Source organism: Trichoderma asperellum, chromosome 5 (assembly GCF_020647865.1).
Source record: "Trichoderma asperellum chromosome 5, complete sequence".
NCBI classification, from domain to species: Eukaryota; Fungi; Ascomycota; class Sordariomycetes; order Hypocreales; family Hypocreaceae; genus Trichoderma; species Trichoderma asperellum.
Window position 1 is genome coordinate 3,212,294 of NC_089419.1, and position 24,185 is coordinate 3,236,478.

The 24,185-nt window shown below is 48.8% G+C and overlaps 6 protein-coding genes and 2 non-coding genes across 8 annotated transcripts; 3 read left to right on the forward strand and 5 right to left on the reverse strand.

The window, feature by feature from the left end:
- Positions 1-518: 518 nt before the first annotated feature.
- Positions 519-4,158, reverse strand: TrAFT101_009186 (uncharacterized protein). Its single transcript, XM_024910323.2, has 2 exons — positions 2,013-4,158; positions 519-1,940 (listed from the first exon to the last, which is right to left on the reverse strand). The coding sequence occupies exons 1-2, from the start codon at positions 3,712-3,714 to the stop codon at positions 1,381-1,383; spliced, it is 2,262 nt and encodes a 753-aa protein (XP_024755647.1). The 5' UTR covers positions 3,715-4,158; the 3' UTR covers positions 519-1,380.
- TrAFT101_009187 (uncharacterized protein) lies at positions 4,073-4,264 on the reverse strand (the record flags this gene model as incomplete). Its single annotated transcript, XM_066128564.1, has 1 exon — positions 4,073-4,264. One exon carries the CDS (start codon positions 4,262-4,264, stop codon positions 4,073-4,075), a length of 192 nt encoding a protein of 63 aa, XP_065984684.1.
- Positions 4,265-4,924: 660 nt separating this feature from the next.
- Positions 4,925-5,003, forward strand: TrAFT101_009188. Its single transcript has one exon. It is a non-coding gene; the product is annotated as a tRNA-Arg (tRNA).
- Positions 5,004-5,127: 124 nt separating this feature from the next.
- Positions 5,128-5,207, forward strand: TrAFT101_009189. Its single transcript has one exon. It is a non-coding gene; the product is annotated as a tRNA-Arg (tRNA).
- Positions 5,208-6,000: 793 nt separating this feature from the next.
- TrAFT101_009190 (uncharacterized protein) lies at positions 6,001-8,054 on the forward strand. The gene is made up of 4 exons (XM_024902838.2): positions 6,001-6,251; positions 6,305-6,846; positions 6,927-7,534; positions 7,599-8,054. Exons 1-4 carry the CDS (start codon positions 6,062-6,064, stop codon positions 7,759-7,761), a joined length of 1,503 nt encoding a protein of 500 aa, XP_024755646.1. The 5' UTR covers positions 6,001-6,061; the 3' UTR covers positions 7,762-8,054.
- Positions 8,055-12,630: 4,576 nt separating this feature from the next.
- On the reverse strand, positions 12,631-12,815 carry TrAFT101_009191 (uncharacterized protein; the record flags this gene model as incomplete). The annotated part of the gene is made up of 2 exons (XM_066128565.1): positions 12,631-12,760; positions 12,790-12,815. The coding sequence occupies 2 exons, from the start codon at positions 12,813-12,815 to the stop codon at positions 12,631-12,633; spliced, it is 156 nt and encodes a 51-aa protein (XP_065984685.1).
- A 6,014-nt stretch (positions 12,816-18,829) lies between these two features.
- Positions 18,830-19,177, reverse strand: TrAFT101_009192 (uncharacterized protein; the record flags this gene model as incomplete). The annotated part of the gene is made up of 1 exon (XM_024904159.2): positions 18,830-19,177. The coding sequence occupies one exon, from the start codon at positions 19,175-19,177 to the stop codon at positions 18,830-18,832; it is 348 nt and encodes a 115-aa protein (XP_024755642.1).
- A 339-nt stretch (positions 19,178-19,516) lies between these two features.
- On the reverse strand, positions 19,517-19,765 carry TrAFT101_009193 (uncharacterized protein; the record flags this gene model as incomplete). The annotated part of the gene is made up of 1 exon (XM_024901336.2): positions 19,517-19,765. The coding sequence occupies one exon, from the start codon at positions 19,763-19,765 to the stop codon at positions 19,517-19,519; it is 249 nt and encodes an 82-aa protein (XP_024755641.2).
- Between the last annotated feature and the right edge of the window lie 4,420 nt (positions 19,766-24,185).

A 24,185-nucleotide genomic window follows, 5' to 3' on the forward strand; every position in this document is an offset into this window, starting at 1 on the left:
GATACTTATGCCTAAGTATTTTGATAGTGTAACAGTTTGGAAAGAAAAAAGGGGGGGAGGAGTATCGTAAGGAGGCGTGTTTGATAACATTAAACGCGAGGAGTTTTCTATTTAACACGGGTAGAACCTTTGAAGTAAGCTGTAGTTATCTTGTTTCATATACCATGTCTATGACGAAGGTAGCAAAGGTTGATGGAAGAGATCTTTTCTTGGCACTATAGATAGATATGCACTTGATAGTTAAAATATGCTTAATCTGGGTCCCTGTAAGGAACTCTTCTTCAATGTTACCCTGTATGAAATGCTTGTGTCAAATGTAATACGGATACGGACGTCTGCTCTAAGAATATACAGAAATAGTATGAAATGATGGGTTATATAAATCAGACATGACGAAAGGTGTTTGTCTAGATATTAGAAAAGAAAATATGCGTTTTGAATACTCCGAGGCGTGATTGCAATACACAGCCTTGGAACTCAAAAATCATGTCATGTAAAAAGGATTGAAATGATACCATCAGCTGCGAAATAATATATTAAAATTATACTTCAAATATAATCCAAAGAAGAAGAACACACTACCAGCATCTCTTGATAGAGACGCTACATATGAGGCCAAGAAATAGGAGGCCAGCTACTAATACAATACTACCAATACATCTAATCTATCAGACTCCCCTGGTCAAGTCAAATAGATTGCCAAAATTAAGAAGATGACAAGTGACACGTCACATTTATTGTCAAAACCAACAGCAGGAAAGAGCAGTCCAAAAAAATACACATAAAAAGCAAAAAAAAGAAAAAAAACCTTTGATTCCCAACCAAACACCCAAAACCTAACGCAACGCTCGTCCATCGCAAGAAGTCGGCTATACGTGACCAAATGGTCTCGCATATACCCCTCTCCTCTCTAGTTGGAACCCCTTCACTTTCCTTCCAAAAACTGCTCATAGACCTAGAGCTTTCAAAAAAATGTGTTTCATGCGGTAGAATTGTTGTCCATCTACCGCCCTTATAACTCCTGTTCGTATGATGGGCTTTTTACCCGTTTTCGTGGTTGATATAGTAATAGCGCATGAATTGAATGTAGATGCCAGTTGAGTTCTGACGTGGTGAAGAAAGAGGAAAGTAGAACGAAGAAATTGTAAAAAAAGGCTCCGAGGTATAAAAGTGTAAACCGGGCCAAGAGAACAATTGTATCATGACTAAGTAGTTTTTTTTTTCCTTTTTCTTCTTTTTTAATAGCCCCGAGACAGAGCTAAATGCAGCGTTTCTCTTTTTCAGTGCCTCTTTCGAAGAAGAGTCTGCTGAGAAGTGTATCCACGTCTTCGGTATATTTGAGGGGCATAGAGGTAGACGTTGATTTGGTAGTCTCTACCATCATACTTCGACTCCTCCGACTTCTTCTCTGAAGCGTATACCGCCTTCTACGGTAATACCAGCTTGCACCCAAGGCGTGTTAAAGACTTGCTGTAGCGTCCAGCGGCTTCGTGCACGCTTGAGAAGGCCCTCCGTGATGTACATGGCGTCCAAAAGGCCTCTTTCTTTGAAACGGGCTTCGCTGCCTTCATGGTCACCGTCTTCGCCTCCGTACTCGATCCAGCGCCATTCACCTCTTGCAATCCGGTGGCTCTTTCGACTTCTCATTTTATGAGAGTCATTCATACCTGGAGGAGGATCAAATGGAAGTCGAGATTCAAGGAGAGCGTATAGAAGCACGCCAAGTGACCACGCATCAGTAGCACGCCCGTCATAGGGCTGACCCATGATGACCTCGGGAGCAGCGTAATCTTCTGATCCACATCTTGTCTCAAGTTTCTCATCCTCAGCAATTCGTCTTGATAAGCCCAGATCAGCCAGAGCAATCACTGAATGTGGGTATGTACTCCAATTAACTGATGGGTCTGCAAGCTCGTTGGGGGTAAGATTGACAAGAACGTCTGCAGAAAAGGTAGGTGTTAGTGATGCTGTCTCTTCTCTCTCGTATAAAATAAAACTTAGCACAAACTTACTTTCCAGCTTGATATCACGATGGACAATCATTTGGTCATGAAGATATTTCACAGCACCAACCAACTCAGCAAAGATTCTTCTCATGAGAGGTGGCGTCAAAAGCTTTCGGTGGGTCGTAGCGACATCAAATAGGTCTCCTCCAGGAGAGTAAGTCAGGACGAGAATGGCCCTCGTAGGTTCTATGCTCCACGCCTTAAGGTCAACCAGACTAGGATGATGAATGCTTTGCATGATTTCCAATTCTCGCTTGAGGCTCATCTCAACGCGTTCCTCACTGGCTCCTCCTTGAGGACCATGCTCGCACACCTTGATAGCTACCAACGTCTTGCGGTCAAGCCGGGGGTCTGTCACGGCAATGTTATTTCCTGAATCGGCAGTGAGATTTTTAGGTTGATCCATCTGACTGGTAGCCAATACGACTCTGCTAAAGGTGCCTTGACCCACAGTTCGTACTGAGCGCCAGCGTCTCCGTTTTCGATCATGTCGGTCATAGGCTTCGAAATACTCATATCGTGAGGATGATGAGGTATCTGCTGAGTCCCTGGATGATTCGCTGGGAGGAGGGGTTGGCGGTTTTGTAACACTGGGAGAGAGGCCGCGTGATTCTGCCAAGTTTTGCTCTCTTCTCATCTGAGGGCCTTGGGACTCAGGTTTTGCGTGAGGGCCAGATACCGAGACAATCCTCTTAGGAAGGGAAGTAGGATCTGGAGCCGTATATTCACTAAGACTTCGATTTCTTGTATGAGGTTGAGACTGAGACTGATGCTGATGCTGATGTTGATGTTGATGTTGATGCTGAAGTTGTTGCGAGAGTTTGGGCAAAGGCTGACTGGCCCCGTCATTTTCGGCTAGGCTTACATATACTTTGCGTCTCGAAGAAGAAGCCGCTGCATTGGAGCCTCTCATTGGCCCTGTCGGGGCCATTGAGGGCAAATCCTCACCAACACTGCTCAACAAACTGCGATGTTGAGGCGGGGATACAGAGCCCACGGTCAGCTTCTTCCACGGCCCAGGGGACTCTCCTGACAACAGAGGGCTCGGCAAAGGCGTCACATCCCCCATTGCAGTAATCATAGGGCTTGAAATGACGCTGCTAGTACCGCTGGCGGATCCAATTGAATGCGCAAGGGCAGCCCTGAGACTGGGGGTTCGCGTTAGTAGCCGTATGCTGCTAGATGATGTCTTGTGGTTTAAAGGCGTGGGGATACGGATTGGCGATAGGCTTGTGTGGCCAGTGGGAGACTCGCGACGGTATACGGAAGGTGAAGCTGTGGGAGAAGAGGACGATGCAACGTTGGTCGAAATGCGGAGCGAGGAAGTGGCATCGTGAGAAGAGACGCCAGGGTCTAGAGCGGCCCTGCCTCGATGACCAGCATCTTCAAATGGAGCAGACTGGATTGGAGGCGTTGGAGCAATAGTTGTGGTCTGGAAGTTGATAAAGTGCATCGGAGGATTACAATCGGCAGCTGCGGTAGCGGTTGCGGATGCGGTTGCAGCAGGCAAAGTTAGTTCATCATCTGGAACAAAAGCTGATCTCTCGTTGCGCCGATTGGTGTTGGATCGGATCTCAGAAGCACAGCCGGAGCCCGAGCTCGGGGTCAGGTTCAGATTCTCAGAGCTTGATGTCGAGGGAGCACGGGGCCCATCGTCGTGGGGAATCGAGGTCGAGGTTGACGGCGGGAAATAAGAGGCGTTGCTCATGGCTGGACAGTTTGTCAAAAGCCCTGTGTCGAAGATGAGTATCCATCAAGCGGACTTTGCAGCGAGAGCCTAGGCATACCCAAGGCTTATCACGTACGTCAAGTCGAGCGCAGAACAGAGGCTGGAGCGGCCGCCTTGGGTGTTCAATGGCGCTGTAGACTGTCTGATCGGCAAATGACAGGAGCTAGAGGTCAAGAGGAGCAGAGGAACACAATCCCGAAGGCACAGACGAGGCACGCGGTCCAGCCAAAGCAAGGGCGGCGCGAGGGAGACGGGACGTCGCGGGCGGAATGAGGGGTTTCGCCGGGCAAATCAGGAGCTGCGCTCTCCTATAAGCCTATAAGGGCACCGTGGACATCTAGGGCTGCTGCTCCGGGTCGTTGCGGACGATGCGACAGCGGACAATGACCGCTGGAGAAGGCTGAGGAATAACCAGAGGCTGTGAGTCGAGCGTCGTCGCGAAGGAGTCAAAAGCCGTCCAGCGACGTTGGCCCAGTCCGATCCAGCGGCAGGTGCCAGGCTGGACGTCCCGGGTACAAGCGAAGCGCATGACATGCTGCGGGCCTGCTCCCTGCTCATGTACGGCAGCGTGTAGCAGGTACAAGCGCCCCACCGGCTGCCGTAGGGCGAGCCCAGGTGGGAGATAGATGGGGCTACAGGGCCAGCGCTAGCCCGAAACAGCCCGCGCGGTACGTTACATAAAAGTACTTGACCGAGGGGCACCGGCTTCGGGCCCAATCAGCGGCGTTGGTGCTGCACCAGCCCGATTTAATGAAATGAAATCGATGAAAGTGCAGGCCTGCTCCTGGTTGTGCTTCTGCAGTGCGTTTCTTCTTTCTAAAAAGGTGGCCCAGGAAGCAGTTTGTTCGGAAGGGGGGGTTCATGCAGATGGCAAGAGAGAAGAGCTTCGACTTGCAACAACAAGCGACATGTACAACTTGGTACCTGGACAAGTTACTTGCCATAGCTCCATTGCTGAGATCACAAAACATCGGCACTACAGATGCCATCTCCTCTCACCATAACGTCATATGCTCACAAAAGCCAGAACGTGCATCGGTTTTGGCGAACAAGTGGACTCAGGCGAAAAGCGGGGTCTCGATGGATGTGAGCAACCTATTAAGACGCTGGCAGGGGTTGCTTTCTTTCATTCGCTCGTTTCATCTCTTGAAAGACTTTAGCGGCGGCTCTCCCACGTGACAAGCATCCCGGCCGTGTGGCTCAATGGCAGAGCGTCTGACTACGAATAGTATATCAGGAGGTTGCAGGTTCGACCCCTGTCTCGGTCAACGATATCGTCGATCCGCTTCCATTGGAAGTGGCTTCTTTTTTCTTCTTCTTCTTTTGCACTATTGCCTGGGCGGTCGCAACATTCTTGAGCCACTTGGCCCTGCCCCTCAACCACAATTCAATGGCCGTGTGGCTCAATGGCAGAGCGTCTGACTACGATCAAGTACATCAGGAGGTTGCAGGTTCGACCCCTGTCTCGGTCACGAGATCGATCCCAATTCTGCGGAAGGGGATTTAATTTCTTTTTTTGTTTCGCCTTTTGTCCCCTCTGTTGTGGAATGTTCCGTGCGGGTTGCCTGTTTCGGTAATTGGGTTCACGTTCTGGCTGGTCACCAGTTCAAAAAGACCAGCGCTAAGTATCCTGTCTGGTACACTCTGTAGACGGGCAAGCGATATTGGCAAATGTCATGTAGAGAGCAACGGCTTACAGGGCTTCATTACCGATTGCCAGCACCCATGTCTCTGAGGACCGTTTGTGGGACGATGCGTCTTTAGCATTGGCATATTGACGGCGGATCGTAATGCTTGGCATAGCCGTAGAACACCTGATTTAGACTTGAGAACTGTGATGAACAAGGACCTTTTGAAGCACACGTGAGATCCAACAGGGCCAGGCAGTACTTTTAGGCTCCGGTAAGCCAGCTGAAGAAGTGACAGAGCAGGTAGGTACTGGGAAGTTCAAGTGAGAATGATTAGCTTGATTAGCCAACTATTGACATGAATGCAGGTGGTAATTGCAATAATGTCGCTCTGAGATTCGCGCACTTGTAACGTCCTATTGCAAGTGACAAGTCGTTTTTTATGCTGCGCAATTGGACAGCTCGATGATGGGTGGCAGGGCTGGGTTGCCTGTACCTACTGCTATAGCGTTGGTCCTGGCGCAACAAAAGTACAGGTACCAAATTCGATGAGCTTAATTGATTTTGAGCTGCCCCACGTCACAACGCGTCGAGGCGCGTCTCTCCACACTCAGTCTGCGATTCACAACGCAAACCCATCAGCTTCAACGCAGCCAGCTGTGATTCCAAACCAATCTCACCGCCCACAGACAGCAACCATGATGCGGCAGGACCACAACAGAATCGACCCAAAGAGGCGAAACGTCGTCGATTACCGAAAGAAGCAGTTTGCAACGCCCCAGTTCAAGGACACGCAGTATCCCCACCGCTTGAACTTTTACGCAGATGCGCCCACAGCAGACATTACGCTCGAGCAGTTTGAGCAATGGGCCATTGATCGGCTAAGAGGTAATGGGCGCTACTCTTGTTTGATGTTGCCTGCAGCTTCTGACGCTGAACAGTTCTGGCCGAGCTCGAGGCCTGCTCTTTTCGCAACCGATCGCCAGCCGAGACGACATCCCACATGAAGCCCATTCTTGACAAATATCTCCCACTCGACTCCAACAGCTCTAGCAACACAAAGCTATTTTCACAGCGGCAAAAGGACCATTACAGCCATTTCATCCTGAGGCTAGCTTTCTCCTCTACCGAAGACCTTCGGCGGAGATTCTCTCGAGTCGAGACGATGCTATTCCGGATGCGGTTCAATAGCGATGATTTGAGCGAGCGGTCTGCATTTGTATCCAGCCTGGATCTCGACTGGTGGGAGCCAGTGACGGACGACGAGAAGATTCGGTACGCCGCCGAGCTTGCGGCCATGACCAGCGGAAAGAAGATGAATAACGAGGACGGGACTTGGTTCAAGGTGGACTGGGAGCGAGTACCTGACTTGGTGGAGAGTCGACGGGTCTTTTTGAAAGCCGGAAAGGCATATGTGCCTGGGCGAGAGCAGTCGAGCATGGTTGTGGCGGAATTCACAAGCCGGCTTGAGAGGCAACTAGAGGTGAGCCATGGGTTATGCCTTGTCACAAAAAGTATCCTCGAATCTATTACCGCTAACGTTGGGAATTTCTTTGCAACTAGCTTACGGCCCGAGCTCTGCCGCGTCTGGACGAAGACGACAGATTAACACCAATTCTAAACCATCTCTCCAAGAATTTCATCACCCCTGACTCCGCTTATATGTCTGGGTCAACGGCACCCGCCGGAGCTCAAATCTCGGCTGCCAACATCGACAACCTTTCACAGCATTTCCCCGCCTGCATGTCCAACTTGCATCGATCATTGCGTCGCGATGCTCACCTGAAGCATTACGGTCGTCTCCAGTACACTTTGTTCCTCAAGGGCATTGGTTTGAACTTGGAAGAAAGTCTCATGTTTTGGCGGAGTAGCTTCCACAAGGTCACAGATGACACGTTCAACAAAGAATACCGATACAACGTTCGCCACTCTTACGGCGACGTTGGTGGAGATTCCAACCGACGAGGCGGCGGCTACAGTCCGTTCAGCTGTCAGAAGATTCTTACTGAGCATCCCCCTGGTCCTGGTGAGGCTCACGGCTGCCCGTACCGGCATTTCAATTTGGAGAACTTGACTGCTTTGGTACAGGCCATGGGAGTATCAGACAGGTCGGTGCTGCAGGGAGTGAAAGAGGATAAAGACAACCAAAAATTCCACATGGCATGCAACCGGTAAGTTGTTCTAGCATCAAAGCCCCATTTGTAATTATCGCAGAGCGCTAATTCGACTCCCCAGAGTGTTTGAACATTTACACAAGGCTGAGATTAAAAAGGCCAAGGATGAGGGTATCATGACATCCAACCAGCTCGAGACGATTGTCCACCCCAACGAGTACTTCAAACGTAGTTATCTGCTGAAGAACCTCGGCAAAGAGACTGATGTGAAGATGGAGGGCTAAAATGGTGGGTTTTGCGTATCGCATTCTATGCACGTATTGCATTTAAAGGAGGAAAAACATGCAAACGATTACATGATTGGTTATGGGTGATATGAATCATAGCATCATGCTTCCTTGAGCTACGTACTTTTTTTTTTTTTTTTTTTTTTTTTTTTTTGAGTAAAAATACGTGTTGGATTGGGAGTAGTTATGCTATTGGCGTTTGTTTTTACGATCTATATTAAAATACAAAGGGGAGAGGGATAATACCAAGAGAATGAATATTGTTTGAAAGCTGTATATAACGTGGCGAGGCTTGCTAGTTTATCTAAATATCAGAGCTCGTATATATTGCCTTGAATAAGCTATTGACTAGCACGTTTTGTAATACTAGATTGCGTTGTTTTCTCCTTTTTGTGGCATACTTTCGAGGTTGGCCAACTGTTTTTTAGCAGTTGTTCCATCTTTGGCAAGTAATTGTACGGAGAAGAAACCATATTACTGTAATTACGTTCTGATAGTAGTACCTCTAGGCAAAGCAATAAGCTATCAATATCCTAAACAGACCACTAGTTTGGCCATACTTTGTATAATACTACAAATGAGATAAAAAGCCAGCTCTTTGACAGCGAAACCTAAAAGGATAATTTCTGTTGAGCTGGCTACCAAGCAGTTATTGTGAGAAAGCCTACTTAGTCTAATGCCATGACAGCCTGACCACCTCCTGTTAAGCACAAATACCTACCCCCTAATTATATCGAATTGTACAAGAAAGGGCCAAGAATCCATCCGCCTATATCATATCTCAGCGCAAGTGACATTTGGCTCCCGTGTCATCTTTAGCGCTGTAGTCTTTGTGCAGATCACATCCTCTTACGCGCAAGCGACGGGCAGCAGCCTTTTGTAACGGAAGACGGCACTACCTTGTAGTTGAATGCCCCGCCGTTACAACAACCGTCTGCTTCTGTGACTTTTACAGAAGTGGCCGAGGGGCTAGATTCGGAGTTAGATACTAATATGCTCTTGAATTGCTAACCTACGCATTCATGGCTGTCATATCCAGGCTTACGGTAGATAGCCTATTGCTCTCTGTCCCATTGTATACTCGCAATTTTAGTGTTCTTTGACACCCTGCACCTCCAAGTCTGGCTTGTCTCAAACAAATAAGTATTTGGCGAGTGTGAATTATGAGTTATAGTCTCATCATACAGCAAGGTTCTAGACCAGAAATGACAGTACGGTCTGCGTTTACCCTAGACTAGCTGGCATTCAGCTCGAGCGGTAGGGCCCCTTTCTTTTATCCCAGCAGAGTTTGCCATAGAGTTAGATAATCCTACAAAAATAAAGTCCTATATAAACTCGACCTGATGAGATTCTTAGGAGGTTGATGTAAGGTATTCAAAAGTCTTTTCGAACCCATCTTCGAAAAAGTATGTAGATAATACATCCAAACTCATCTGAAGAAGGCATCAGAAATGACTATTCGCTACTTGTTATAATCTAGAAGTCGGCAGGAAGTAGCCAGGACATTTAAGATGTAGGATAAGAAGGGTGAATGTTGGAAGTGTGTCCCTTACCATCTCCTTTTGCCACACCTTGTGCCCCAAGTATACCTGATTCTTTCGTGGTCACTGGATGAGGTTGTGGAAAGGATGAAAGAGCCCGAGTGCATCATGGCCCTACAAACGCTGCTTAGTTATGCCTTGTGATGCTGTTAACATGATGGGACTTTACGTTAAATGCCTCTGAGTGTCTCATACCATTCAGATCCCATGTCTTGTACACGAAAACGCGTCTATGATGCAGATTTCTGGAAATCGATATGCTTGGCACCTCTTGAGATTGCAGTTATGAAAAAAAAAAAAAAAGTCATGCGCTTTTTGTTCGAATCCATATACGACCAGCCCTCTATCTTTCAAGAGTTTAGCTCGGCATACTATCCAATCACTCATGGCAACTCTCTTAAACTGGAACAGTTGCTTGTTTTAGGTCATCATATGGGACACGCAACATTTCCAAGCTATTGCTTCTGCTTTGCTACATCTGAATACCGATTTTGCCTCATAAGATGCGTGATAGAACGGCACAAACAAGCCATCAATGTGGGGGATGACTGTGGTCTCGCTACTTTTATAAACTCGATCCCATTCGATAAGCTTGTAAGTTACCCTACACCAGATATATACTACTCTCTATACATCAACATTAGAAAGCCGATAGCCCTTTTCTCGTACGTCGCGCCTCAACCATTGTAGGAGTCTCATCTCGCTCAAGAATGTCAAGATCAAAAGTAGTGTTTTAAGGCTATTGGCTATAGGTGATACGCTTGCCAAAAGAAAGCAAATATATTCTTCAATGAGGCAGTATTAGAATAGATCACCTCACTAGAAGCCAATCGCGATTTTCTTATTATCTTAACTTACAAGCTATAACTTTATAACTGACTTGATTGCAGGTTATACTGCGCAAATTAATCGTCGCTATTCTCTATTCTCTTTAAGCTTGGTCAATTACTACGCATGGTTCGATAGGTGTCACTACAATTACCTAGTATCTGCTGCGGGCTCTTTTGGCTAGATCTGGCACTCAACTGTTGACCAAATAAGCCATGAATGTACAAATTCTCTTGGCGCTTTGTAGTAGCCATTACATCTATTTCGCAATACCGTATACTGCTTTCCCAGGAATAGTCCGTTGTATAGTGAAGCTCTTACTATAATCTTGTTTAGAAACACCCCTCGCGCGTGGGTATGTCTTATGCAAACGCCTAGGTAGATGATGTATGTAATAAGTGATGCATACCCCATATCACCGGTAGTATTCCGGTTTTGAACTATGTAGAAGTCTAAAAGAGAAAATGAAGTCATTGGACGGTTTGTCTAGCTGTGTTTACAGTTACCAACATGTTGGCAACGGACACGACTTACAAGCCATTGATGTCAATCAACCACGTCCACCAACCCCAGTTCTTCATCACAACGTCACTGGCATCATAGCCATGTAACTTTACTCTTATCTCAACTACATGATCGCCCAACCCCCATCCAAAACCCACCACAACCTCAAAAGCCCAACGTACCCTCCCGTCCACCCCCCTCTCATTCTCCGCCCAAGCCCCTACACAAGCTAAGGCAGGCGGCGCCCCGTCGCGGAAACAGCTGCTATACTCAATGCCGTAGGCGTTTGGTTCATGCACGCACAAGCCGGTTTTTGTTCAAGTTTGTTTTTTTAACTCGCGGTACCTACATACGACGTATAGACCTTTATGCATCATCTCATCATGATCGACGAAAGAGACACCCTTGGCCATCGGGGGATTAAACGCTTTAGACATACGCCCTGATGTGTACGATTGTTTGAAACCCCCGATTTAAAGATCGGAGAAGGTGTGTTTATATTTCGGCATGATGGATATACGTGTATTCTAGACTTTGGCTATCAAACTGAATGGTGGAGGTAAAACGGCAAGCTAGCTGCGGAGATAGTTCGTGGTCTAGTCGTTTTGCCTAATTAGATTACCTTTGGTTATACGAGTCATTCGATATAGCTACGACTGAGCAGCTCGATCGGCTGACGGAATTATATGCTATTCTGAGGGGGTCAGCAGTTGAAAATGGAATGATAACGGAACTACCCGGCTTACACACGGAAAGGCAAGTATTCATTCTGTAAAAATTTGTTCTTCCACGCAGCAAGGTTGGCGTATATTCACCTAGCCAATATACTGCCGGTCCGTTTCCCATTTAACCGTCCGAAACGGGCTTAAAATAGTTATCTCAGCTAAGCCTTTAAACAACACGAAGCTAAAGTGGATGTCCTAAATCCCTGTACAAAGGTGCCATCGGAACAGGACAAAAAAAGAAACATACACAAGCAAAGCCTCAATACTTGTAATTTAGACAAACCGCTACATCGTATGAACTGTTTACAGCAATATAGCCCAATATAAAAGACCTTTTTAATCCCGCCGTCTTATCGGAATATGCATGTACCTTTCCCGCTATCGTGAAAAAGACAAAAAAAAAAGAGAGACTTAAAAAGCCGAACAAGGGTCTAAAAGCATCAGGCTAAAAAACGAAATCTGCTGCACAATGATATCACAGCTACGCAGGAGGGCGTGCGCGGGTTTGAACAAGAAAGAAAGAAAAAAAAGCGCGAGAAAACATGCAAGGGTTCGAAGCGATGACGACACTAGACATATAGGATGGGCCGGGGGTGGGAGAGGGTCTCTCGCTAATTTTATTCTTTCTTGTCCTTTTTGTCTTTTGCTATACGGGATATGTGAATGTGAATGATTTGCTGAAACCTGCAAGGTTGGTGATTGGCGTTTTGGCTTCCGATGGGTTAGAAATGAGAGACGTGAAGCTATTCCCGGGCTAAAACGAGACTGGGGTATGAGTGCCCAAACTGAGAGATGCTACTGCCCGCTGTGTGATCTTCGTCTCTGGATGTGATGTATATGCTATGTACATACATACAAGCGTAACATGTTTAGCGAAGCGCGAATACCTACCAGGTTTCAGAAAAGAAAAGGATAGGAAAGTGCCGTATGGCTGTCAAATCTGGCCGAACGCTGAGACATGATACGACAGTGTTGGAGGCTGCGCCAATGCCGATGGGCTTCGATCGACTAGGGCCGTAGTGCATGTGCGCTCGCTTTTGGGCGTGGATGCTCGTTATCGGCATCTCGATGACAGAGAGAAGAGGGGATGTGTCTGCTGTCGTGTAACCACCAGCATGCCATTCATCTGTATGTAGACATTCATTCCTGCGGGCAAAAGAAAAAGGGGCCAGAGGGCGTTCCCATGCTGCTTTGCTTTCCATCAGCTAACAACACCCATGCGCAAAGCTGAGAAGAGCTGCTGCCGCTTTGCAAGGCACCGCATTGCATCAATAAGCGGCCATGATGGATGGTTCGGGGTTAACAGTCTGGGGTTTTTGAGCAAGGTACTGTAGCACAGGGCCGCGAAAGCGAGGCTGTCGCTGCTTATCGGCCAATAGAAATTGGGCACACGCGTCTCTGCTGCGTTACCGTATATACGCACTCACTTTGTCAACTCCATGGGCCAAACCATTATCGCGACACTGGGCCAGGGGGGAGCACCCCAGGCTGCGCTGCGGGCTGGACAACAGCTGAGCGCGCGCTGGAGCTCAAGGCACTGCATTTGTTCCCAGGCCCAGAGGTCAGCAGCACCACGATGTTGGTTTAGCGGCTCACAGGATTTTTCCTATCCAGCCTTGATCGTACAAGGAATCTGGTTTCCCGGGCGTCGGTAATAGGCGATAACGCGAAGCCAGGAGTTTACTGTTTACTGTAGTACTAACAATATTACAAGCTTCACGATCCTGGTGATGCGCCAATATTCGGCGTGTGCAGCGGCACCACTGCCTGACAAGAAGACAGTCCCAAATCCGGCCAGGCTTCTGAGTCGAACCACAACATACATGGTAGATACTACTAGTAAGTAGCTCCCCCCTCTCATGTGAGGGAAGCCATCGTGAGAGAGTCGTCGACGCGATGTGACGTGTATTGCGCCAACAAGGGGACCGCCAAGATGCGGGGGAGCTGCATCCAAGGGGGAAGCACAGCAGCAGAGACAGATGCAGGATGCAATAATAGGGTCTTGGGGGACCCGTCTGCGCTCCCGAATGCTACTCCATCCGGTGTTGGAGGGTTCAGGCTACGTAGGTATGAAGTATACGCAGCGTCGCCAAACTTGCTCTGCGACTTATATGCTCAACTCCACTCCGCAAGGCCGTGATGCGCACATACTTTGTGCTTGTTCAAATAGCATTAAAAAAAAAAAAGTGTCTATGCAATGCGTCAGCGTGCTATTATTATGTATGTACTTCCTCCACCTTGAAGCATCATCGTTCGGCAGCAAAACACCTTGTTATATTCCTTCTTCTTCTCCTCCTCCTCTTTCTCCTCCTCCCCACAGCCAAACCTCCGCTTACACCAAAGCGCCCTGGATCACCACTGCATCACAAAAAACCCCCCCATGAACACGGGATGACAATTGCCAGGGGGAGAAAACAAGAGCGCCAACTACTACCGTCCCTTTGGAAAGGACTTCTTTTAGACAAGCATCCCCCCCCAAAAAAAAACAGCGGCAATAGCCGTCCCTTGATAGAGGCACCGAAAACAGTAAGACAGGATTGGAGATCTAAAGGGCGGTAGCGGGACGATCCCCCAGTTGGCTCTCACCCTTTTTTTCTCCCCTCAGCCCCAGTTTGTAGGAATGCCTATTACAGGTAAATGCAGGGCGCGCAGTGAATATACGGAGATCTGACATTTGACATGTACTGCCATGTAGGAAGAGATTATCGTTGCCATTACTGTAAACATGCCCCTATATTGCTCGTACTATTTGATGAGTGCATGTATCACACGCACATCCCTTGCTTGCCATGCTACATATTGCATATTCCCGTCCATGTCTTATCGCTCCATGTCTTTTTTTCCTCGGTTGGTCTTCTTCTAGCTGGTATATTACTACATGTACATGTACGTATTACTATTAACCGATGTGCTTGCTTTGCTTCATCACCCCCAGCCAATAAAAACGTCAGGGGACCTCTCTGCGCTACTCCATATTCGAGCTCTGCTCTCTGCATGTGGTTGATTTTGCTCTTGCCGCGCATGGCGCCCATAAATTTCCAGGCTCGCCATTCGTCGCTTTAGCCAAGTCAGCAGCCGAATGTTTGGTCCAATGCGGAATTTGCAGGACCGCGCATTTGGCCTTACTTGTATGTATGGACCACCTAGAGCCTTCACGATGCTTCCAACAGGTATGTAGAGACTGGGGGGGTTCACATGACCTTGGACATGTTGCTGCTGTACTCCTCATTCTCTGCCTCTCCAATTCTCCAAAACGCCTTTTTTGACATGGCCATGTTTCCGTCCCTGTGTGTTTTTTCTTCTCCAATTCCCGGGAGTGTCCCGGAGATGCTGCGTCTCAGCATAACATGCGCCCCTGCACCACCCACTTATACCACGATGTTTGTGCAAAGCAGCAGCATAAAAAAGAAAAAGGACACGGTTTGATTTGGGCAGCAATCGCCATGAAAATTCCCCCATGTCCATTCTCCCTTGCTTCTTCGCTTTCAATGCCCAGTCTCGACGTAGTGAGTCAATACCCCCAGAGATCGCGTAATTCTCTGTCCATCTTCCACCGCCGCATCCGAAAACACGGGAGTGATCTCCGTCTTAGTTTCAGGAACAAGCCTCGCTCGCTTACTCCAAACCAAGACAGCGTAAGAAGGAAAAGAGGGAAGGAATCCCCCCATCATACGATTCCTCATGCCATGATAGGAGAAACAAAAAAAAAAAAAAAGGCCTAGATAGCGGAAAACAACCCCTCTAAGCTCAACAGTTATGCTGCTACCTTTCAAGTTCCTCGTATGCTCTCCTCTCTCGTCAACAACGCCCTCCTTGTGCGCACAGCTCTCCATACTCCCACGACGCATGTCTCACTATTCCTCGCATAAAATCTAGATTTCACGCTCCTCTTGTTGGGGGGGCTAGCCGACCCCCCCCCCCCGCTTTGCTCTGCGGAATTACTGCACACTTTACTGGTACAGCAGTTTGGCATCGCGAGATTGGCTATAGATGACATTTGCCATGTCCACGGCTTGGACGCCCAACTTGGCCGCGCGCCCTCTCTGCAGAGCGCCAAGGAAAGCAATGCATCGGCCTAGGCATCTGCAGAATGATGCATCTCATTCTCGGTTTATTGCCGTTAGAGGCGGGAAAAAATACCTCTCTTGTTAGAGACACGCACACGCATACATGGTACGATATAGAACATCCACATGGTAAACCGGCACGGAATGCTACTCCAATGCGCCGCTCTTCATAGTAACTGGGCCGAAAGTACAGCCGTCTGTAACAAGTGGTGTATACACGTATAAAATAAAACTGCAGCTCGTACTATTCAGAGAAACGTACATAAAACATGCTCTGAAAATCTGCTTTTCGGTAGAGGCGGGAGGTAACCAACCTAATCTCGCTCCATCGCCACCTAAATCTGCTGTATATTATACAACTTCGAAAACAATTACAGGGACACGATGAGAGAACATCAAGTTCCACTAATTAGTCCATCAGTAAAATGCCCATTTGTAACGATTCATTTCACTCCCCCTCACTTCTTCCCCAGAATTTATCTGTTCGGCGATCATTTAAATAAGATATTCAGGAACAGCGCCCGCCAATCTCAACCCGCTAATTAGCCCCAGGCACAATAACGTAGTAGCCTCTTTTTTTTCCCTTTTCCCGCGCGCGCCCGTCCCTTTTTCTTATAAACGTGCACCCAACGTGTATAGATCAGCTATCCCTCCCACCCCACGGTTTCAGCCCTCTCTCTCTCTCTCTCGAGTCAGGAGAAAAGAATGGGGAATCAAACTAAAAAGTTTTGTAAGGAATAGGAAAGTATCTACAAGATAAGAGGACCCTTTTTTTATTATTGGGGTTTCAGCAATGGAGAAACACGTGGAGGGATTTTGCCTCTTGGAGGAATTGATGTGAGAGCCTTACATAGACTGGGCGTCACACAAAAGCTCGTTTGCGACGAAGTTTCTCCCTGCCTGATATCTATGATGTAATGTATGATGATAGCCCTTGATAGTTTGAATCTATTTTGAAAAGAATCGAAATTCTAGGAATCAATATAGTTTGCATCTTTTTTTTTTTTGTTTCTATTCATAGTCTATCAAGATGCGAGCACAGCACAGCACAGCACAAACCAGCACAGCCTCGTCTTACCCAGCCATCGCGCGTGCATAAAATACCACCCTTCAGCTAGCTACTTGCACGCATAGATCACGACACCACAAATTTTCCAAATCTACATGAGCAAACCTGCAGAAAAAAAAAAATTGCTGATGCTTTTTCGCCACCGCAAGCGCATTACTAAATTAATCTATATTTCCATCTCTTGCATCTACATGACACCCACCTCCTTCACAGCACCAAGTAGAATCATAGCGCATAGGTAGAATGCACACTCCATCACCCTCAGATACTTCATCAATCATCCATACCATAGTCCCTTTCCCATAAACAAATAGCCCAATCAAACCATCACGACCTCATCGTCACTAAAGAAAAAAAAAAGTAAGCCAAAAATTGAAATTGAAATGACAAGAACCACGTAGCCTCGCATCACATGGCATTACATCGCAGCAACACACACACACACCGCACAAATAAGAATGCCCATATACGCATTTTACCTGCATATGCACTCGCATCCCCTGCCCAACAATTGGAGCAAAAAAAAAAAAAAAAAAAAAAAGGGTCCCATCTATCCATCTACTATCATATTGCGCATGCACGCGCAGCATGTGCGTACGTGCACCCTGCGTATATGTAGGCCTCGCAAACAAGTCACACCGCAGAATCAACAACAACAAACCTTCTCATATATCATCAGCGCAAATTAAGAAAAGGACATGTTATAGCCGCATGGGTCCCCCCATGTACTGTAGCCTCGCGCAGCAACTTTCTGCTCCATGAATCATTCATACATCTGCTCTTGCTTAATGTAAGACAGCGGCAGTAGTACCTAGTAAGAAGAAAAAAAGCGACAGAATCTAGAGTGCGTCGCAAGTCATGATATGACCGCCCAGGCTTGGCCGGCCTTGGCCCCAATACGCATGCAGTTAGCTGCAGTCAAACTCACAAAAACACCATACGATGCGCTATTCGCAGCATAGCGAATGACAAATAGGCGATGCACAGAGAGGAACCATAATTGTAGTCATGATAAAATGATTTCGCATTCTAATAGTAAAAAAGATAGAGGCTTCGCAGGCCCAGATGGTATCATTATAAAACTAAAAAAAAAACAAAGTATTCTCGCAGTCTATATCGCAGCGCACCAAAGGAAAAAAAAAATAAAAAGAAATAAACATAATAAAAAGGTGATACTAGTCAATGCACGTGTTGCGGCCTCGCGCAAACAGAAGAAGTGAATAGTAGAAGAAGAAAAAGAGCAAATATCCATTTATCCCGGCCCCTTTCAGTTCCATCCCGTCGTATATGCATCATGTCGGGGTCCTCCCCTCTTGGCGCTCAGCGCCTAGGTGGGTATGCAAGGAGGAAAAAAAAATAATAAGTGTACAACAAGTAATGAAGACGTCAGTGGCTATGCCAAAGGAGCTCTGCAGAAAAGAGAGACAGAAATAGCAAGGACGATGCGTGCCAAGGAACAGGAATAGACTTGGTTCGTAAAGGCTAGCCTCCGAATGACGAGCGGCGGAATCCACTCGCATCTTTGTCGCTGGTTCGGCATCCTCTTTTTTTTTTTTTTTTTTTCTCTTGCTCTCTCTTGGTTTTTTTGCAAGAGCCCAAGGCTAAGACCCCTGTCGCGCATATGAACTGGTAGGCCAAGCTATTCGTCACTTGCAGCTCGGCGCGGCCTAGCGGTACCCGTCTTTTCTGCCCCAAAAGTCGCCGTGCATAATTTAGCAAACATGGGGGTATCTCAAAAGAACTTATGCGGAACAAAGGAAGCAAAAAATAAAACAAGTAAAAAAGAACCAAAATCATGGCTGTGATCGTCATTTCGTAGTCTTTGTTCGCATGGTGCCCCGAGGCTAAAGAACGAGAGAGAGATCCCCCTCCCATCTGGGCCATAGAGAGCGAGGCATCGTGGTTCCAGTTCCCCAGACAGGTAAGCCCAGTTTCGGTTGCAAACGACCTGTCACAAAAAACACGGCCGGGTGCTCTGTCGAATCAAGACCGCTCAACAGCATTGCCGAAATGCCGCAGCCTCCAATTGGAGGCCCTGTCTGCGGGCGACGTTGCGAGGGCGCCACCTACGGCTGGTGCATCGTAGACGAGCGATGCAAGCGAAGGCCGTACGGCACCGGCACCGGCAAGGGCAAAGGGGCCATGCGCCTCGTACGCTTTTTTTCGGGTAGCACCGCATGTGCACACTCGTGGCGTAGATGCAGATGCACATCGCTCAGAACAGCCAAGAGAGGCATCAGGGTCCTGTCCGGCGGCAGCTCGGTGTGTGTGTGTCCTCGCTGCTCCCTTCCATGAGAGGACGGCTCGAGCTCGGATATGCCAAATGCTGTGTCACTCTCTGCCATCCTGGCGTCCCGGGCGGTTCTCAAACGGCCGCTGCATTCCCGGGAAGCGCGCATCAGGCCATGCCGCATAGAGTGCTGACTGTTTGAGCCGGCGCAGCGGGTGACGAATCCCATTATTTGGGCGCTCGCGGGGCTGGTTGCAGCGGGAGACATGGGTGCGACGGGATAAACTTAGCATCAGCTCAGCAGTAATTCCACAAAGGATCTCCCGGGCAGCGGCCGTTGGAGTGGCCAGGGCTTTTGATAGTCGTTTGATAGTCGGGACAGATCCGGATGCTTCTGCTGGGTTAGAGAGAAGGCCAGTGTAAACGGACGTCTGACCTAATCCCGCCATGGCCCCCAGAGATGCAAGTGAGAGCTCGACTTTGACAGGTTACATTTCAGCCAGGATTCGAGGGAAGAGGTGCAGCAGCCAGAATGCGTTCACGGCTGCGAATAGCCGTTGCGGAAAGCTGCAGGTGATGTGTCCGATGTCGTTTCTATGGCGCCGAAAAAAAGGGCGATGATTTTCCGTCTATAATATGCCGTATGCTCGCTTTTCTCAAAATGGAAGGATAAAATACAGCGGGAAGATGGTGTCGCAGCTGCGATACTAGACGAATTTTTGGCTGCGTGGATGCGGGTGTTGTGTGTGGAGAGGGAAGGACAGAGAGAGAGAGGATATCTCGTCCATTTATTTGTAGCCCACAATCTTGGCGCAGCGCTCACAGTAGTAGAGGTTGTGAGAGATGCGCACCATGCCGGCTGTGCTGGCGTCGTCGGTCGTTGTGGTCTCGGCAGATCGAGCGCACCGCATGCAGCGCAGCACCAGCACGGAGGCGCTTGGTCGAGGGTTGGAGTCCATTCTGGCTGACGAGGAAGAGACGCCGGAAGAGGAAGAGGACGCTGAGGCAAAGTTGGAGATGACTGCAGCAGCGGGCATCTTTTGTGAGTGCTGTGATGGCGAAGGAGGCTCAAGTCTGGGTGGGACAGGCTGAAGGCAGGACGGATGCTGAAAACGTCGATCCGAAGCAGGCGAGCCGTTGGTTATTTGTATGTCCGTGTCGTCTTGCGAGCCGGAGGAGTCGGCGGGGTGGCTTAAATCGCAGCTTGCAGGGTGACGTGACTCGGCCAGGGCTGTGGTGTATGCAAAGCGGCAGGCGGTAAGCTGATCCTGTGCAGGAGGATGTGAACCAACAACAGCAGTGGTGGTGCAGAGTCTTGGTCAATTCCGGTGATGTTTGCTTGCTTGCTTGCTGGCTTGCTTGCTGTAGTTTTGTGCTTTGATGGTGATCGAGCAGGAGGAAGTGGAAAGGAGGAAAAGAAGGTTTGGACGCAAACGGTTTATACTTGTACTAAGATGCGTCCCAGAGGGAGGACGGGCCTTGTTTAAACTAAAGGAGCGGTAGGGCGGTAGAGGGGTGTGCGTACAGAAAAAAGGGTTCCAGCAAGGCAGCAGAGGGATCCACGGCAGGGTGGGCGATCGTCGATGGCTAGTCGGCGTCCAGGATGACAAGGGATCGGCTGAGGCCGCGAGTGCTGTGCTGCTCTTGTTCGGGCGCCGGAGAAGCAGCGAGAGAAAAGCAGGCGGGTGCTGCGGGCGTGTGGATTCGGCATGTGCCTTGTGTGCCGTTCGTTTCAGAGCTGCGCTACCCATCCGGCCGTGCAAACAAGACGTCAATGTGACTTTCTGTTGCGAGCACGGCCTGCATGCAACGATGGCTCGTTTTTGCGCATCTATTTCGAGGCACCTGCGAGCGAATCTCTGGTCCCGCACCGCACACTGCTCGCACAATCCAGGTCCCCTGCACACGTACGCTTTGCCCGAGCGTTTACGAAGCAGGACGCCGTTTGGCAGCTGGGCGACAAGAGCCAGCCAAGGCCCTACGCACAAGGTTCACGAACGGGCAAGTATGAAGATAGGGGGGTTCAGCTGGAATACGGGATAAGTGCAAAGCTGGCAGAGGGCTTAGCAGCAGCCAGGGGTGGGGAGGGCGTGCGCAGCTCAGCATAGCCGGGAAAACGGGCAGGGGCCGGGGCGTATGCATTTCATTGGTGGCATAGCGTTTATGTGCATATGCAGGATACGAGTTCCCTTCTGGCGCTGAGGAAAAAAAGAAATTGCTGAAAATCCAGAGCTTTCAGGGCGTTGTGCTAAGCTCAAAAGGCCACTTTTTTTTTTGTTGAAGGGGGCGTGCGTGGGCGCTGGAACCCGGCCTGTCTGGCATTTCGAACAGAAGCTCGGTCCACTATGAAGTTTTTTTCTTTCTTTTCTCTTTTTGCCCGACGGTTTACAGATATGAGTAACAGGAAAAGCAGCCCGTCCGATGCTATTCTGCACACATGAAAGGCACGTTGTATGCTTCGGGCTCGATGACTTGTGGATTCCAGTCCATTCACATTGATGAAATTTTTTCTTTTCTTGTCCATTGTGGATCTTGCAGTGGCATGTTTGTCAAAGACAGGATAATGAATGAATGGCGAAAGAAACAGGAAAGCAGTCAATAATTAACAACGCGCATTGCAGCGTAACCGTCACCGTTCTTCGCCTCACTGGCTAGCCTCAAACTAAGCAAGCTGTCAGCCGGTTCTCCAGCTGGTTGGCCAGACGAGCACGGGAGGATTCGACAGCAGCGGCAAGCCTTGCAGTGCAACGCAACGCCGATGGCCGTGCCAGCTCCGACGAAGCTCGACATGATGCATGTCTTGGGCTTCTGGCCCTTTCCGGGAGGTTTCCCTCAGCTAAGCTTGTGTCTGGCAACGGGCCCCATGCCGTTCTTGGCGGCGTTTGAGGGAAGCTGTGACGAGCCGCCCGGTCCGAGACTCTGTCTTTGGTAGCGTGCAGCAGAGCAATCAAGATACTGTACAGTAGGCTGTCGCTTCTTTGGTGGCTGTACACACCACACCACGATGGCGCCTGTCGTGCATGCATGGCTCCGAAGAGAGGCAGTGGTCCCAAAAAAAGAAACAGCAAAGAGAACACGACAACAACAAAACACACGAGCACAAGCCCGTGACGCCGGCCAAACCAGCTAGGAATGCCAAGCGTTATGCAGAACTGCGGTTGCTGTGCTGTGCACGTTGTAATTAGACGGAGGGGGAACGTGCATTTCATTCATGGCGCCCAAAAGACTCAAGTTGAAACGCTCAAAAGCTTACGACGACGAGAATAACATGCCAGCGAAGCTGAAAGCTCGTCCCATGGCTTTGGCCAGCCACGAGCCCAAGGCAAGCCGGGGACATCCCAGACCGAGGTGTGAAGGCAGAGCTGCCTACCAGGTAACCATAAACTCATCCCAACGTGCTCCGTGCACGCGCAAACCACACAAACGCTGCCTAACCGCAGCGTAGGTTTGTTGTCTCGAATGCTTAATGCGCCGCAATAAGCCACCATGCTGGGATAGCGCTGCGTAGTTCCAAACTGTAATGGAGAAGATTCGTGCCCAAAGCCGCGCGTTTTCGCACTTGCAACGGCCAAGAGAATGAGTAATATAAAACAAAGGCTCGGCCAACGGAGACTAGACAGCCCGCCGAGGTGCAAGCCACACAAAAAAGTAGAACAAAGCTTACTGGTGCTAACATACTAGCAACAATTAGCATCGTATCTGTCGTATGGCGAGAGCATGAGATTCTGTTACAGACGGGTGCTTGGACAGTGGATCACAGATTGGAATTCCGAGCTGAAGAGGATCCAGGCTGACGCGCAGCAGTGCTCATGTGAAATCTCGGGTCGGACAACCGTCCGATCATCCGGGAGTTTTGCTTTCAATATTTCTGGAGCCCGCTCAGAGGAAGGAGAAAAAAAAATGGGAAATACGGAAACACGATCCATACTAATGACACCACTCTGAGTGAACCCTTTCAATCCAAAACTGGTCTGCTTCGTACTAACGTCGGGCACCCATATCGCGGCCCCCTCCCATCATCCACAGTCGGTTATCGGAAAAGAAGAACCCACGCGAGAAAAAGAGAGATTTCTTTTCCGCATGAAAGAAACAAAACGCTAGATGGAAACAAAAAAAAAAAGTTCCAGAAACGCCCACAGAATAAATGAAAGGGGATACCGATGGAATGATAATATGTAGTAGTCAGCCAGTAGTTGGCAGTAGTAGCCCCCTCTCCTATTCTGTTTTCTTACTTTGCAATCAAGCTGAGGCAGCGAATCGATGGACTATGCGGCTTACCAGACTCCATTTTGTGGTCCGGCTGAAGCCCTTTTTTTGTTGTATGTGTTTTTTATCAAGTGTTTTTTTATCTCTCACTCTATTAGAGTGTATACGCACCCTCCATTTCGGTCGTTTCTACCTCGCATTCTCTTTTGGGTGCGGTGATTCGAGGCAATTGGGATCCCGCCATTGGAATCTTGACAATGAAAATTGGAACCAGGGCACCAGCGTGTTTCAGATTTCCGCGATGGCGCTAGGCTTGAAACAGTAGGGCATCGAAACGGAAAATTGTGCTTAACTGCATAAATGCGCCTTATTTACTTACTGAGGCCACTACATACACAGCCCAGAGTAATACTGTATGTACAAGAACCGTATGCCTGTTCGCTGGAACTAAACATTGCGCCGTTTCTGACATTTCAACCTTCAAAGCACAGAAGGCAGATGACTCATCCCCTTGCAATCTCCTCCCCCGCAAGGCGGTCTGATTCATCGCTGACTGGCTGCGCGAGGCTTGGTCTGGCCGGTTGATGAAGATGGCCCCCCATGCATTTTTCCTGGTGCAGTGCAGGCTTACGCATATACTTGTAGGCATATTACTGAACAGGCTGGGGACGACTCTGGCTGCCTCCATGGACTGAACAGCGCCTCCATGGGAACGAACAATACGCAGCGCACTAAACCGAACCTGGGAATCCGTTCAAACGATGTCAAGGTACGGCACTGATTAGATTAGCAGCGAGGGTGAAGCGGGCAAAGATCGATGGGCGCACACACGGCTCAACGCCATGGTCCGATCGGCTGATAGCAAAACGACCCTGGAGAAGCAAGTAAACAAAAATATCCTACCCTTCTTCTTCTTCTTCTTCCCCACGTCACCATGATTACAAGGCCAATGTCCTTCTTTTGGCAGTGAGTTCGTGTTTTAGTACCTGCAGAGGCGACTCCGTCATCAGCCAGTCCACAGCCAGCGATTGGCTCTCAGGTACAGTATGCAGGTATGGGTTCGTTCCTTTGATGACCTGTTCCCCCCCTTCATACATGCAGTGCCTTGTTTGTTACTGGTTCTGGCATCAACATACAGCAAGCCAGTGGGAATAGGAGGTGCATGTCTTTGCCTCTGTCCAGCTCGAGCGCTCACCAGTCAGCGCTCTCTGAATCTCCCTGCCTTCCTTTCTGTCCAGCATCGTCGTCGCT

Coding starts and splice junctions, on each gene's coding strand:
- TrAFT101_009186 (XM_024910323.2), bottom strand. CDS start 3,714: ATGAGCAACGCCTCTTATTTCCCGCCGTCAACCTCGACCTCGATTCCC. Junction 1,941..2,012: donor TCGTGATATCAAGCTGGAAA/GTAAGTTTGTGC, acceptor CCTTTTCTGCAG/ACGTTCTTGTCAATCTTACC.
- TrAFT101_009190 (XM_024902838.2), top strand. CDS start 6,062: ATGATGCGGCAGGACCACAACAGAATCGACCCAAAGAGGCGAAACGTC. Junction 6,847..6,926: donor GGCTTGAGAGGCAACTAGAG/GTGAGCCATGGG, acceptor CTTTGCAACTAG/CTTACGGCCCGAGCTCTGCC. Junction 7,535..7,598: donor TTCCACATGGCATGCAACCG/GTAAGTTGTTCT, acceptor TCGACTCCCCAG/AGTGTTTGAACATTTACACA.